A 15,985-nucleotide genomic window follows, 5' to 3' on the forward strand; every position below is an offset into this window, starting at 1 on the left:
AATCTGCCAGCCAGAGACTACAAGCCTACTTACCCCTCCCACAGGGGGAGCCCACAGGGGAGGGGGGAACCTGCTGCAGGGGGAACCTGTCATTGTCTCTCCTGGAGTTCCCTTGGGGGCCGTAAAAGAAGAAACCCCAACCCCGCAACACACACATTCTTGGGAATGCTGGAAATGTTCCTGCCTCTGTCCACACTCCACCATCTGTACCTCCTGGGGTGGAGCAATGATTTGGGAGCCAGGTAGGTGAGTGAAAATCAGTAAGGACCCTGTTTTGTCCTTAAGTCCTCTCTGTGTGTCCTAATCCAATTTTATTAGTGATAAACCCATTGTTTTTAAAAATCAGCACCTGACTCTGGCGTCTACTTCTCTGTTAGTTCAGAATGCAGAGGGGTATGATTCGTTGGGCCCCACAGTCCCTATACCCATCAGCTGGGACAAGAGGGTTGCTGTTTCCTGTCTGACCTCCCTGTACACGCTGCTCCCTGCTGCTCTCACTCCTGATCCTGCCCAAGAAGGCCCTCCCTCCAGGCCGGCTTCCAATCACAGCAACTAATTTTTAGGTACACTGTAGCCAAACCAGTTAATCCTTGCAGTAACTCCACAAAGTAGGTTTGTATTCCTTTTGAGGCTCTGAGAGGTTAGGTATCTTACCTAAAGTCACACTGTAAGACAGTCTCCTCATCTAAGAAGCACCTTCAGGAGAAGGTTGGAAGATGTCCTCAGATGTTCTTACTCTTCCCTCTCTGATAATTTTGAGCCATCCCTTTTGGTCTGTCTGCCTGTTCATCAATTCATCCCTATACCACCACCTATTAAATATTTATTGATTTCCTATTATGTGTCAGACACTGTTCTAAGAACCTGGGATATAGCTGTGAACGTAACCAAGTCCCTCACCTGATGTTGCTTACATTCTGGTAATAAGAAATAGCATTTATTGAACACTTACTATATGCCAGACACAGTTCCAAGACTTTTACATTCATTATTCATTTAATCCTCATAACAACCCTTTGAGAAGGTACTAATCTAATGTGCCCGTGGTGACAGCTGATAAGTGGCAGAACTGGGACTGGATCCAAGGTAGTCTGGCTCCAGAGCCTATGATCATAACCAGCCCATTCTCCTGCTCTTTGACTAGAGCTACATTCTCCTGGAGGCCTTCCAGAAATAACCTGGCTTCTGAGTCTGATCCAAAAGAGACAAGTTCTTGGTGATAAGGTCACAGCTATCTGCCATGTGGGAGGCGAGTGGAGGTCTGTTAACTGGCTGAACCATCCACCGAGGGCCAGCTCTACTTCTAAACACTTCCGTCAACAGGCCTAAGGCTCCTTCCCCAGGCCTCTGTCACTGTCTGTCTCTGTGCCCACCTGTTTCTGGGGTTGGGCCCCTGTTCTCAGCAGCAGCCTGGAGGAATCATGTGTTTTTTATCCTGACTCCAGGTTCTGCTGCTCTTCTGCACATCTGGGAACTCTGAGTGAAGCTCCGACCTCCCTCCACTCCAGAGTTCCTCTGGGAACTCAACTGCGGCTCCCTACCAATCAAGAAAGCAAGTCTGATGCCAGATGTGGCCTCTCCAATTTTCTTCTGTTCCAAGGGCTGGCCATGACTTCTCCATGGCACTTGTTAAGCATCAGGTCGTCTTGTCTTTCCTTCATGATTAAAATTATAGGCAAATTTCAGCCCAAATGAGCATTCTTGAACATCTAAGAATTACAGAGATTTCAGGTGGGGAAGAGCCTATTATCATCCAGTAAGAGCCTTTAAAACACTCAGGTGTTAAATAGACTCTTTGGTCTGGGCTGGTGGCAACTAAAGAGACTCCAAAGATCTCATTTTAAACAACAAATACAAACTTGTTCACCTTACAAAGGCGCCTGGGCATTTGTTTCAGAATTTCATCATCACCAAGTAGCTGGGACTAGAAAAAGGACCACACATCAGTGCTTGGCTGTAACAGCACCTAGCTGGATTTGCAGTCTCCCTCGGATGGAGCATACCACTCCATCATGAAAACATTCAAAGGTGAGACTATTTTTTAAAGAGTCTGCAAAAGCAACCTCTATTCTCAGAGAAGGCATATGTAAAGAACAGCACAGGGGAACTTTTGAATCAGTGACCAGTGCAATGTCAGAGGTTGTCGGGACCTCAGAGACCACCTGGCCTAGCTCCCTGAGGCCAGGAGCAAATGGAGACACCCAGAATAAAGAGGTCATGTGTTCCAAGTCACGCAGTAAGGAAAAAACTATGATTCGGCCTCAGGTCTCTTGCTATCCAGATAAACACGGAATTAAACATTCTTACTAGATCTTTGGTAATTTGTGAATTTACATCAAGTCAGAAAGGACAATTTCAAATTTCATGAAAATACCAGCCTCATGTCCATATACCCAGAACAAGGGCTACTGAAAGAGAGGCCTGTGGCTGCAAGAACTTCCACGGTGGGCATGTAGGGGAAGCAGCCAGGAACTGCAAGTGATGGTTTCCCGTATCTGAATTCTCACAGGTGGAGAAGCTCACGCTCTTTCCCTCCAAGGCTGGCTGATGCTGGCCAGCCCCCATTTTTCAGTCTTCTGAGAAGGGCCCAACCCCCTATCTATTGGTGGGAAACCCTGGGAACTCCCTGGGAAAACACGGGCCCGGGCACTGAAACGTCTGCTGTGGCTGCGCTGCACCAGCCCTGTGAAATGAGAGTTCCATGTCCCCCTGTGCCTTCCGGCTTCCTCTTTCGTCAGCAGGCCCCTATCTCCACCTAAACTACATCCTCCGGGCTCAGCCCAGAGTCTGGCATGTACTTGCTGTCAGTAAATACTGTTGACAAAGTGAATCTAGGTTGGAAAGAACCACCTCTAGTACCCACATCACCGAGCTTCACTCTAGAGGGAAGGACACAGTGGACGCAACAGCTGAAGTTAGAAGGCCGTCTCTATGCGCCCGGAGATAATGGCTTAAATAACCCCTTCCCAAGGTTACTCTATATGAAGCTTTTACAATGAAAGCCAGGACTCTGAAGAAACTTCAGACAAGATGACTAGCAGAGGAAAGAGATATTTTGGAGCTGGAGGGGCCAGGTGGGTAAAAGCAGAAGAGAGCGTTTCTAGGTCCTTCAAATCAGACCATGTCAGCAATCACTCCAGTCTGTTTGCTTGTTATAGGTTTAAGAAAGAAGAGTCAGGCCCTGGTCTCTTCAACTTGATTCTGGGATGGCCTGTAACTTACAAGAGGCTATCTACAACGTGTCCCACTACATAGCTGGCATAACCAAACACTGAATTATTACAACTTTTGTTCTCCATGGAATTAACGGCTGAAGAATTCCCAATTCCCAATGAACAAAATGGTTTTTTTCCTGTAGGAATTCCAGAATTACAGTTTTTAAGATAGCTATGTACATAGCTATAAAAAGCATCACTGGACAAATCCAGCACCATATTTGACTGCATTTGGCTTTTGTTCAGTAGACCTCGCACAGATGACAGCTACACTTAAGACAGCTTCCTCTGTGCTGGCTGCACTCCACTCACTGCTTTACGTGCATTTTCTTATTTCATTCAAACCTACTTTGTGAACACCTACTATGTGCCAGGCCCTGTTCTAGGCATGAGGAATAAACACAGAAAAAAGTCCTTGTCCTCAAGGAATTTGCATTGCAATGAATAGGAATCTTCATAAATTTAATTCTCATTACAAACTCCACAAGGGAGGGGCTGCTATTCTTTCTATGTCATGGATAAAGAAACTGAGGCAGACAGAAGGTTGAAAAGTGAAAGCCTTTCTTGTCAAGTCTACCCGCAGGTGGCTAAAGCTTCTTGCACATTCTTACTAGTTACCACCCAAAGCATGACGCCACTTTAACAAAGCGGCCCGCTCCTGATTTATTGGTTGGTACGTTAGAATCAATAGCTGTTTGTAAATTTCAGACCGTGTTTCCTAATGAATTGATCCCCTTATAATGGAAATACTCTCTCTAGGAGACATGCCTATATTTTATTTTTGACACATTTGATAAAGGAACACCAGCTCTCATGATCAGAGCCCCTCAGCATTGATTTATACTCACTGTAGAGTAAACTGATGACGTGCTGGAAACCAGGGAGAGCGAGGATCCATGAACTATTTAAAAAAAAAAAAAAAAAGAAAGAAAGAAAGAAAAGGAAAGGTGAATTATACATCTGGCTCCTATGGAGCCAAAAAGGGGGCGGGAAGGAGACACTCAGCATTAGAGAACACTACCAGGCTTGGAGCAACTTCACCTTGATCCAACCTTTCCTGGTTCGGTGACAGGTCAGTGCCAAATAAGCCATAATTTTCTATGAAAGTCACTTTTCTATTACCACATTTTCTTTCCTAATAACTTCTAAATACTTTTCTTCCCCTAACTATCAAAATGATACATAGTTACTAAGTAAAAGTTTTCAAGTACAGAGAAGCGTTAGGAAACATATCCCCTGCCATCACCTGCGTGACTCATAATTCTATTACCCAGAGGCAACCTTTACCTGCTCCGCGCCAGCATATTTTACTCCCTTCTTTTTTCTAATGTTTCCCTTTAGGGTTAGGATTGTATTGCACATATATTTTTTATCCTGCTGGCATTTGTCATTTGTAGAAGCAAAAAGATGAGCTGATTATCTGGAACATAGGAGGCTGGCTGTCAGCCACAGTAAATTCATTCTAGATGACCCTGTAGGTTCTTTGTTCAATTTCTATCAAGTCTACAAAATGACAAGCAAGTGGTGTCCTCTTTTTCATTTGTGACTGGTACTTTGGGACTTAGAACCATCCTTGTGTCTGCCCTCTGCACCCCCTCCTGCCCCCAGCCAATGGAGACATTTTATGATCTGTTTTCGTGTAATTTTAAAGCATGGTCATTTCTAGGACTAGGTATTATGGGTTACTTCTCTTATTGGGAACCAGACTTGTTCATGACATTTTCTTACTCATCTCTCAACAGCCTGTTTGAAAGGTGGAAATATGCCTGTCGAGACATCATATTGAATGGGGCACAGCCTCCCTGACCAGGAGTGGAATGCCTCTGCTCCACACTGTGCTCTCTCCTGTGGTCTGAGAGTGGGAGGCTGGGGAGTAACTTTCCGTGTGTACTAAATGGCTTTCACTTACCACCCAAGGAGCGAACTCAACTTGGATCAGCAGCTGGCAGAAACTACCAGCCCACAGATGTCCGACCAATGGCTCAGCCTACAGCTCAGGTGACTCCACACCGTCTTCCCAATAAACCTCTCAACCTCCCATTCTTCCTTCATGTGTTCCTAGCACACTCTGAATTCTGCACGTCTCTCTTAAGAGCGCCCTGCATAGTAGTCGGCCACTTCAGAGTCTCTGCCTGTGCGGTTCCCTCGGGTCTGGGATGCGTCTCATATCTGCCCGTCCAAATCTCCAGGATCAGTTCACACGGCTTCTCCTGGAGCCCTTCCTCACTTCCCTGACGGCACCTGATGGGCTTCCTCCCTCCTCTAACTCACACAGCTCCTGGCCTGGCCTTCTAGTCCTCTTCTCTCTTAGAAGATGCCAGTTGCTCTGAGGCTACCCCTGCCCGGACATTCACATCCACCTTCCTTAGCAATGCCTGGGATTCTAAGTCTTTTCCACCAACTTCCTCCATCCACGACTCACCTGGCCCACGCCCATAAAAAGCAGTTTAAGGTGTTAATGGCCAATAATGGCTTTCAGTGTTAAGATGTCCACACATTAACAGAGACCTCTCATGCCCCAACCTAGTGGCCTAATGGGCCAAGGGGAAAAGTTACTTAGACCCATGACACAGACACTTGGGGGGAAACTATATTGGAGGCCAAGTTGGAGGAAGGGATGTGGGAAACATGGAGCCTCCCTTCAAACACATCGCCCTTCCAGACACGCTCCAGAGGTCTGCGCAGGGCTGCTGCAAAAAGGAACTTTTTTCTTGTTTCTCCACCTCATACACATGCGTTCAGCGACACTGCCTTCAGCAGTGCTCCAGGACAAGCGTGGGGCCGCAGGCAGAGAGGAGCACATCTGGCAGGCTTCGGGGGGCAGTAGGATTTTTCTCTGTAATTAACTCCTCTCACTAGTAAAAAGCAACAGCAAGGCTGTGGTCCAGAGAGAGAGCCCCTGCTTTCCAGAATCACCCCCAAACTGAATGTGGCTGCCTGAACCATGCAGCCGGCTCTCCTTCAAGTGAACTGAGCCAAGGCAGAACCAGGGTCATGTGGCCAGGATACTTTCAAACGACAAAATGCATACGAGACTTGCAAAGCCAGAACAGCAAAGGCATGCCATGCATCTTCCTCCTGATACCTGGACCTCCAAAAATTTGAAGCTACAAGAAACTACAGAGATTATATCGGCCATCTCTGCCATTGACTAATTTGAAACCCAGAGAGGTTAAATGACCTGCCTAAGGTCCTAGAGCAATCAGGAACAGGATCTGCGGACCAGAAATGTGGAGACTGCTTTGCCCTTGAGTGACCTCGTTTACTGGTTTCTGAGGGTTTTGTTTTTAGTAACGTCTTTTGGTATATTTACAATGGTTTCCTAAGGCCCTCATTCAACCTACACAGGCACAAGCTGGGACCAAAGAAGCAAAAAGTGCATGTTTGAGAAGAGCGTGCTTTCACCCTTACCTAATGCATAGGTTGGGGTGAACTCAGGAGATAGAATGAGACAAGTGGGCATATTCCAGCCAATCAAGCAAACAAATGCCTCTGCTGTCACACTTGGGAACCATATCTGTCTGTCTATCCCTACATACATACATACATACATACATCCACCCATCCAGCTTCATACTAACCAAAGCACTTTCTGCTTCATACTGTTGTTTGAAGTGATCCTCATCATCACAGAGAATTTGTAGGTAATATTCCCAGACAGGGCGGGAGTTTCTACTCCTAATGAACTCAAGAGTAAATTAAGGCCCAGAGAGGATAAGTGATGTGGCCAAGCACACACTGCTGGTCGGGAGCAGAGAGAGAAGGTGAATCTGGGCATCACACTCTAGTTCACACTCCACCGCCAGGGGCTGGGGAAGGAGCCAGTGAGAATGAGTTGCAGTTCTGATGGCTAAGAGGCCACCCTCTCAATCAGCGAAGGAAGTGTAACTGAAAACGGAGCCCATGATGGTGAAGGTTCAGGGTTTGTCTCAGGCAGGTAAGGAAGCCCAGCTGTGGCCAAGGCAGAGCCAAGCGTAAGGTAGGATTGAGTAGAAAAACAGAGGGCTGAGAATCAAGCGTTTAGGACCTGGTTCTGGCTGCAAGAAGTCCCCAAGTCACTTCTGTTCGATTTTTCCATAAACAAAATGAGGTTGAAATGGTCCATGGGGAGAAGGATGAAACAAAACATGACAACTGTGACAACAGCTACCACCGATTGAGTACTTAGTAAACCCCTCCCTAAGTCATTCTGCTAACTGCCTTCCAGGATTTGCATCTCACCTAATCTTCACGTCAACCTTTGAAGGAGATACAATTACTTTCCACATTTCAGTGAACAGGAAATAGGCTCAGCAGGGTCAAACCCCTTAGCCAAAGTCACACTGCTAACAGTGGAGGTGCCAGGATTTGAATCCAAGTGTAACTCAGGGGCTAGAAACACAGGTAAGCTGCAGTACAAGATTTTTTTTATTAACAGGCTGCTCTGTTCCTGTGGATTCCACATGAACTGATTTAGATGGCACCAGCTCTTAGGGATGATTGTATAGTTCCTGGATTTTTTTTTCCCTCCAAAGACATTCATTTAAAAAATGCCTCAAGCATCTCCCTAAAGTACAGTATTCAAGTTGACTTTAAGATTGCATAATGCATCTGATAGAAATTAATTTACCTGAAAATATTTGAAAGATTGCACCTGGGCCATGCCTGTACCTGATCTACATATTTATGACTCCCACTTCCTTCAAAATGGAAAGTGCTAATTAAATCCCACAAAACCCTCACCCAAGTACTTGTGCTAATTCTTCCTAAATTTCTATCCCGCCTTCTGGCATATGATATACCTAACTGCCTCTCATAAGGAAGTTCTACTCTGTCTGAACATGAGATGTGAATTTTTTTCCCAACTGTCTCTGCAACACTGGGAGTTTACATATTCAACAGGGGAAAAAAAGTCTTCACCCAATAGAACTAAAAACACCTAACTGCACAAGCCCTATTTTGTTTTTGTAACGTAACAGCCCTGGAAGAAATAAAATCAATCCAATGCCAAATTTCCCCAAAGATGAAAATGCTACATGTTTATTAGTCTATCGACAGCAGTCCCTACCCCTTCTCCCCAAACTTGATCTTCACGTTTGTGCTTCAGTTCCATGTCACCATGAATCATCAGGGTTTACAAAAGTCTAGACATTGCTTGTGGGCAAGCACTTTTTATCAATGTCACTTTGACATCCCAGCTATTCCACAGTTGTGCTCCCTGACAGCTTGATTCCAGATGGAATAAATAAAAGCCATCTGATGATGACACGGGAATGGTCCTGGACCTTTACGAGGCGAGGTGTGCTTGTTTGGACAAGTTTCAGTACTGAACACTGCTCACTCGGGTACAGCGGGACAGAGGAGATGAATACGGCACCAGACGCACTCCCTACTCGAGCCGCCACCAGGAGGCCTGAAGTGCTCTGGGGCCACACCTGGCTCACCTACCGACCCGAAAAATGTTCAAGACAAACTGCCTACTCCTTCACCTTAGAGTCAATATACCCTCTTACTAGTACTGCTCTGAGTGGGTATAGCACTCATTTCTAGCTCTTAAATCCAGCAAAACACTCAGCAACTCAGGCTCCACCCCCTCCTAATGCGCTGTCCCAGCAGGTCCCCATAGATGGATTTCCAGACTGGTGCCTGCTCACTGGATGTCACTGGATGCAAATGATACATAAGTCAGAATGGAGAGAATTAAGGAAGATTAACCAGGGGGCAACTGCTCTGAACTAAACTCTTAAGATTTCTGTTTAAAAGAACACTGGGCATAGCAGAAGCGGATATCCTGCATCTCTCTCTCTTGACTTATTTAGGGATTTCCTCGACAGTCACAAGTTTATTTGTTCTTTCCTACCAGGAGGACGCCGGGCATGTTCCCCCGCTCTCACAAGCACTGGGAGCAGGGGAAAGCACCCATGACTCTCCTCTCCACCCCTACTCCATTCTGTCACTGGCAAAAAAGGTACAGCTAGGGCTATGGCCCTCGGCCTGGGCTCCATTTGCTTCGAGAGTTCCCATCTCTGGCTGGGGACTTTCAGCTGCCAGAACACCAATGCTGAAGCCGCGTTTTCAGGCTGTGATGGGTCCTAACATTATTGGGTTAACAGTTATATATATTATCTCATTTAATTCACATAATTCCACGAACTGAGTACTCTCATTTTATCAGTGAAAAAAACAGAGGGGCCAAGAGGTGAAGTTAACTTGTTCAGAATCATATACCTAAGAAGTAGTGGGGCTGGAATTCAAACCGTGGTGGCACTATCGCATATCCTCCACCATGAGTCAACGGCACTGACCCCCATGTCTTACCATTCCCATCTTTGGGAAGTTTTTGGGGGGTCGGGGGGGTGTCCTTTCACGACATTTCGACTGCTCTCCCCTAACTCACACCTTGAGTGAAGGAATGAAGAGACATGAACTGAGTTAGATGGCTGGGGAGGATGCCCACAGTAGCTTTCTCCCCAAATTCTGATGAAAATGAACAAAATAGAAAAACCCAACCCCAAATATTCCCAATTAGTGAGCAAAGGAGTGGGGCATAACTGAATGCAATAAACTTACCAAAAAAACTGGTGCTGGAGAAAAGAAATAGAAAATTCTGGAGCAAGGTGGAGAGGCCCAGCTGCCCACAGCCCCCCCATAGAGCCATGCAGGTGCGTCAGCACACGGAGATGAACCCTGCAGTGACTGGCGCTGCCAAGGTGGGGCACCAGCAGCTGAACCTCATGATGGATGCGTGTGCCAAGAAGCTAGGGACCAAGTCCAAGAGAGAGAAACCTAGAGTGGAACTCGGTCAACCCGAGGGTTCACCAGTGTTTTTTCAGCAGCCTCTTCCTTCAAGTTCAGCGAGGTTAAGTGAGACCCTACTCAGACACTACTTTTCAGAATTCCCCAGGCCCAACCCCCAGAGTTAAGCAGGCAAATTAGAAACTCATACCAGTGGGCTCTTAGGTCAATCAAGTGAATTCGGTATAGAGGACCATAAACCACTCTGCACAGCCCGAGAGAGGGGGAATCTCCTGGTTTGCTTACCTTCTTCAAACCCATCCCGGAATGAGCCCGAGCGGCTCATGGTTCTGCTCTTCTCATCCAGGGACATGGAGCTATTCCGGAAGCGGCTCTCCGTGTACGGGTCATACTGCCCATCAGCATTGGAGAGGCTGTGGGTCCTCAGCATGGTGGGGTTGGACAAGCTCATCTGGGTGACAGCGGTGGGACTCGCTGGAAGGACAGGAGTCAGTCAAAAGGTTGGAAATTCATGTCTCTGTTTAAATCCTGAATGGGGACGAAGAGGGGACTGCTTCGGATCAGCCACATCTGCCCCTGTCAAATTCTCTCCCTTGTCTATTTTCTAAAAGGTAGTCACATCAGCATTTGAGTTACACACTTCGAGCTAAAAATAAGGGAGGAAAGGTGGGTCAGTTCCAAACCAAGGCTCTGGGCCTCAGCTTTCCAACTTGGCACATTCAGACAAGCTAGTGTCACCTTCCAGGCATGAGCTAATTACTCTCTGGGTTCATCTGGAACAATTCTCTCTAAAGCCGAAAGCCCAAAATAGTCCAACCGGGCTTTTGATCAGATGGGAAGCATTTGTGCGTGACAAGAAACTCTGGCCTCAAAGAGTTACAGCCGGGAAAGAATAATATGAATATGGGTCTCACTGCCTCAGATGGGGAAGCTTTAGTAATGGTGCCTCCAGAGCTCCAACATAAAGCAGGTGGGCGCACTTACCTTAGCTGAATCTGGCTTTCTTACTAAAATCTTGCCCATTTCTGTTGATGTTAAGTATTTCAGAAGCATGCATTCGGTTAATTAAAAAGGAAGAGCTAAGCCTTACTTGATTATGAGCCACGAGATTGTCCTTAAAGATTGAGTCTATGATTCGCAATAATCAGAAAACACTGCCTCGCTAAAGAATGAGATGAGAATGGAAAAACTACTTCCCTCTCTGTCCGTCTCAGAAGGCTCAGCTCTCATCCTGCCACCTCCATGTAATCTTCCCCAGTCATTCCAGCCAGGACTGAGCTCTCTGACTTCTCTAACTGCATGTAATACTTGCTATCTGTTCATACTCAGTTTTTTCACTTTCATGTAAAGCTTTGGACTGTTCCCTGTGACCCTATTTATGAGTCTGTGTGGGTGTTGGCCTCTCTAAAAAAGCATCCGTTGACATGTCAGCAGGGACTGTGTTACGAATTCTTTTCTGTTCCTCCCTGTGCCAGTCAAAGCATTATGTCACCGGTAGGCATTTCCAAGAATTTCCAAGGAGGCACTTCCAAACACTTGTTCAGTCAAAACCTGATCTTTATTTCCAGTTTAATAAAGTAACGAGGATGACCAAACATGGGATATGCTGTAAAATCTACTTCTTCAGAGGTCTCAGAATACGTTCTTCTCATTCCGTGGGATGGTTTGCTCTCTGCTCTAACACTGTATCAGCCACGGACAGGAAATTACTGATGAGAGAACCAAAAATGTTTCTCTCTTCTCTACTTCTTTGGCTATCACTCTCCTATAATCAAACTACATTGCTGAGGGCTGATCAGATACTGAGTGATGTGACCACCTGTTTGTGACCACATGCGTCTTTCAAAATGCAAGATAAGCTCTGGCCTAAGGCCTAAGCTCAACCCAGCTAATGACAAGTGGCTACTCACCCAGCTGAGAAAAGTTGAATCTGGTTCCGGAAGGAGAAGTCACACTGGAGCCAGAGGAAAAGGGGGAGTTGGCAGCGGTGTCCTGCAGGCCCCCTGCAGAGTGCGACCGCAACCATTCTTTTGCATCTTCCTGTGTGCGAAGCTGGGAGGTGGGAGTATACCTGGACAGACAGAAATCAGACTGGGATTAACTGTGAACAATGCTTGTGAAAATGAGCTCCCTGGAGCTGATGATAAACGTATACCAAGAAAGTATACATCCAAAGATACTGTTTGAAAAATCAGCTCACTACACCTCCTGAAACTTACGAAGTTCCTCGAAACCTTTTTTGTTACTTGGCCGTCTTTGGGGAAAACTGCGATTCCTTTTAGTTTGGAGGGAACTACATAAAGGGAGCAAGACTGGTGAATGCTCAGAAGAGCCGTCCCTGGGAGTATCTGTCACTTGTTAATTCATGACAGTGTCATTTCAAAGCTCCCACCTTGACAGACTTGAAGCAACAAAACAAGCCGCTGTCAGAGCTTGGAGGAAGTTTTAATTAGATAGCTCATGGCATCTGCACTCAAGAGCGCAAGTAAGTGGCCATGAATCACAGAGTATCAGAAACCAGACATGTAAAGGGAGGTGTGAGGAGACCGACGCCAGCAGTAGTTGCTGCAATCCAGCATGAGACAGTCTTCTCAACAGGAACCCCAGATCACTGGGTTTCACACAGGGGAGGAGCTTCTGAAGTCACGTGATCCACCTCCTCATTTATTCTGAAGCATATTTGGTGATGATTTACTCAATGTCTCCAACGTACCAGGTGCCTTCAAAGACATTATCTCGCCAAAGCCTCAGACCCTCCCAGCAGCACAGATGCTCTTATTCCCATTTTACATTCAGAGAGGATGACGGCCTGCCTTGAATCACATGCCGAGATTTCAGTCCATATCTGTCTGATTCCCAAATGCATGCTCTTCTCACTATGACCACAGGCAGCATCTCAGGTTTCTAAAGTGCCCAAGTGGCCAGAGTACTTTGGACTTATAAACAGATTACCAGGGAGTGACTACTGATTACGTAAACAAAGGGGGGTCTTCTGACTTAGGACGAGGAGTCACTGGGGTGGCGGCACTGGATGTGTGTGTGTACAGAGTGGGTGAGCTGGAAAGGGAGTCAGGGCAAGAGGGAGCACCAAGTGCTTTTCCCATAGTATTTAATGTGAAAGTTTTCACAACAGTTGATGGGCTTCCTAGGTCACACCAATTGCCTGAATATACCTTGTCACATATCTCTATTCTCAGTTTTTAAAAAAACAATGTTTAAAAGTCAGAGCTACATCATTTTCATAGGATAGATCTGCTCCAGAAATAAACACAGAATTTCAAAATGTTAATATTCAAAGAAGTCAGCTTACTCTCAGAGCAACAGTGGGGCACTGAGTTCAAACGCATGTTAAGTGGCCGTGATTTAAGCACGAACCTGGGTGCTGACTAGCAGCCCTCACAGGCATGATGAAAACTGTTCGGTACAAAAGATCTTGCCAACTCCCCCCTCTAAGGCCACTGGGCTGAACTTCCTGCCTTGGGACGTCTGCTGGGGGCCTTTTCAATACTTTTATTTTTAGATTTTGGTGTTTGGCTTTACTCGGAGCTCCTATTGAAAGGAAGCATTGATACCTACCTCCCATTACTGTTCAAAACGCTCTGAGCCTTGAGAGCTGCAGGTTATTAACTACAGACATACATGACAGCAACGAAACATTTCATTCCAAGTTTCATGTTTTGCAAAAGCATTTAATGCTTAGTGCAGGGTGAAGCCAATGCTACAGAGAACAAGGTGTTTAGAGAGCAGGAGAAATGACAGCGGCAACCATAAGACATGAAGACTGTGGGGCAGGCGTTAGAACTGAAGTCCCTCTGGCCGGCAAAGTGAGGTGGGTGGTGTAAGCAGTGGTGACCTATAGCATCTTGTTTCACCAGGGCCAGCGCCAAGAACGAGCCATGACTTAAGAGTGAATGAAGGGACATTCATTCCTTCCTGGTTGTCTTTTCTTTCTTTATACTCCACACTGATCACACCCAGGTCTTGCTGGGCACTGAAAAGTCAATTTTCAATTAAAATATTTAGACAAGAGCAAAGTGCCTGTCTTTAGCAATTTTCTATGGGCTGAAAAATTAAATATCTTCAAATTGCGGGGAAAATCTTCTCTCCTTTGTGGGTGCCCCGGCTGGCAAATCAACATGCTACAAGTCATATCCTTTCTCTCGGAAGACAGCCCGTGGACAGAATGGTCATGGCGAAGTGATCTGTGATTAAGCCCGCTGGCCCCAGAAGTGGCAGCGACTGCCCTCTGGGCTTGCACAGGGATGCTTGTCATGAGATGGGGTGACCACAGTGAGCCTGAAAGACCACAGCCTCTGCGCAAGCAAATAAGCCAACAAATGGAGAGATGAGAACAAGCGGGTTGCGAGGGGAGCCGTTGTCCAAAGGGTCCTGCTGCAGTGGCCAAAGCGGGGACCCCAGCCCAGCCCGAACCCCGCCAGCCATGAGAGAGTCACACAGCCAAGCCCCAGAGCCACACCAGATGGCACGGATGCAAGGAGGAAACACAGATACCTGAGTCCTTTTTTAGGCAAAGTGTTCCTATCAAGGTGCGGGTCACTGTAGGAAAGTTAAAACAAACATGAGAACTTCAGAGAAGCGCAGGGAGAGCAGGCAACGTGAGGAGGGAAAGGCTCAGGAGGGGCCGAGAGATCTGGAGGAAGAGACTCACTTCACCAGGGAGCGCTCCACCGCATGCAACACATCCACAGCCTCGGGAAACGGAGGAAACCCGGGTCTGCGCTCACGCCCGGGCATCCTCCACCCCAGTCACCAGGAGGTCTGAGCCACTCAACCCCAGTGCCTCTTCCTTTGCCACAGGTTCAAAGCCAAACTTGGGGGCCGCCCCGACCTGGAAGCAGAGCCCATGCCGTCCGCGGCCTAGTCGCCCAGCTGTACCGCCACTGCTTCTCGGAGAGAGAGATGTCAGGCTCCCCACACCCCTGATCTGGCCCACCCCCAAATGCCACTGGCGATGACTTCAAGTGACAGCAGGGACTTGTTGGAGGGTTTCAAGAGGCCAGCAGTCTGCATTTTTGGAATTCATCTGAAACAAGTGAATTCCAGGTCCCTCTCAGTTTGCGAGGCCCTCATTGGGCGTAGCTAGGGGCTGAGCCCCCTGGGCAGAGTCAGGGCAGGTTACAACTTGCTGGCTGATAAAGTCAAGGCATTTGGATTTCCAAAGAGCCAGGTTTAAAGGCTCGGTGTGCGTCTGACAAAAACAAAGTTTTTGCCGTTGACAAGGTGAAGAGGGTTTTCATTAATTTTGTTTCCTAGCATGAAACAACGTCTGCTTATTATGTTTGGCCAAGACATGGCTCTTCCACAAATTTAAGGTCAGTGTTCATTTCTGAGGCCCGCCCACCCACAGGGCAGCTGGAGGCCAGCGAGCCTCTTTGTTTGTAAAACCTCAGCACTGTACACAGTCTGCTTACCATCCCAGGAAACGGGCACACAGAACACCACAGCCTGCGAGATACAGAGCCAAACTGCAGCAGAGGACTCAGAGACAGAGAGAGCCAGCTGCGGAGTGCGGATGGGGGAGACATAGGCGAGGGCCAAGCCACGTGGTGGGTGGGAGGTCACCTCTGGGGGGCAGGGAAAGAGAGGAGAAAGGGCAGGAAGTTGGGAGCTGGGAGCAGGAGCATGCCACGGGGACGCGGAGATGCGAGTGAGAGCTTCTGTTGCCCGCCCACGTCAGGTGGCAGGTTTGAGGTTCCTTCCCAAGCTGGGGAGGAAGGGGCCGGCCCAACTCCACCTCTCCCCCAGCCTTGTGGATGGCGGAACAGCCCCTCACTGGCATGCCTGGGGGGACACAGAGTACACTGGGGCCACAAACACAAGCAGAAGCCTCAGGCCAACAGCCTCACACAAAACATCCGGCTTGACACAGATGGGGGCGGAGGACCCTAGAGGCTCAGTGGGGTCCCCAGCCTACAGTAATGTCATTACCTGTCCTGTTTCCTGGGCAGAGTACTTCTGCAGAACTTAGGGCTAGCGGCAGGGGAAGAGAGAGGGCTAGAAGGCCGGCAGGTAGA

At 47.5% G+C, this 15,985-nt stretch overlaps 1 protein-coding gene across 12 annotated transcripts in view; it reads right to left on the reverse strand.

The window, feature by feature from the left end:
* The window catches only part of NAV2 (neuron navigator 2), a 690,492-nt gene that overhangs the window by 44,190 nt on the left and 630,317 nt on the right, over positions 1 to 15,985 (reverse strand). For 9 of the 12 annotated variants that reach the window (XM_074372244.1, XM_074372243.1, XM_074372238.1 and 6 more), the window contains 5 exons: positions 15,900 to 15,965; positions 14,463 to 14,507; positions 11,861 to 12,021; positions 10,236 to 10,424; positions 4,064 to 4,116 (listed from right to left, as the gene is read on the reverse strand). In XM_074372244.1, coding sequence (XP_074228345.1) covers positions 4,064 to 4,116; positions 10,236 to 10,424; positions 11,861 to 12,021; positions 14,463 to 14,507; positions 15,900 to 15,965 — 514 coding nt within the window. The remainder of the gene's footprint in view (positions 1 to 4,063; positions 4,117 to 10,235; positions 10,425 to 11,860; positions 12,022 to 14,462; positions 14,508 to 15,899; positions 15,966 to 15,985) is intronic. The other 3 variants (XM_074372240.1, XM_074372239.1, XM_074372242.1) reach the window with 3 other exon arrangements.

This window comes from Camelus bactrianus, chromosome 10 (assembly GCF_048773025.1).
Source record: "Camelus bactrianus isolate YW-2024 breed Bactrian camel chromosome 10, ASM4877302v1, whole genome shotgun sequence".
Classification (NCBI taxonomy): Eukaryota; Metazoa; Chordata; class Mammalia; order Artiodactyla; family Camelidae; genus Camelus; species Camelus bactrianus.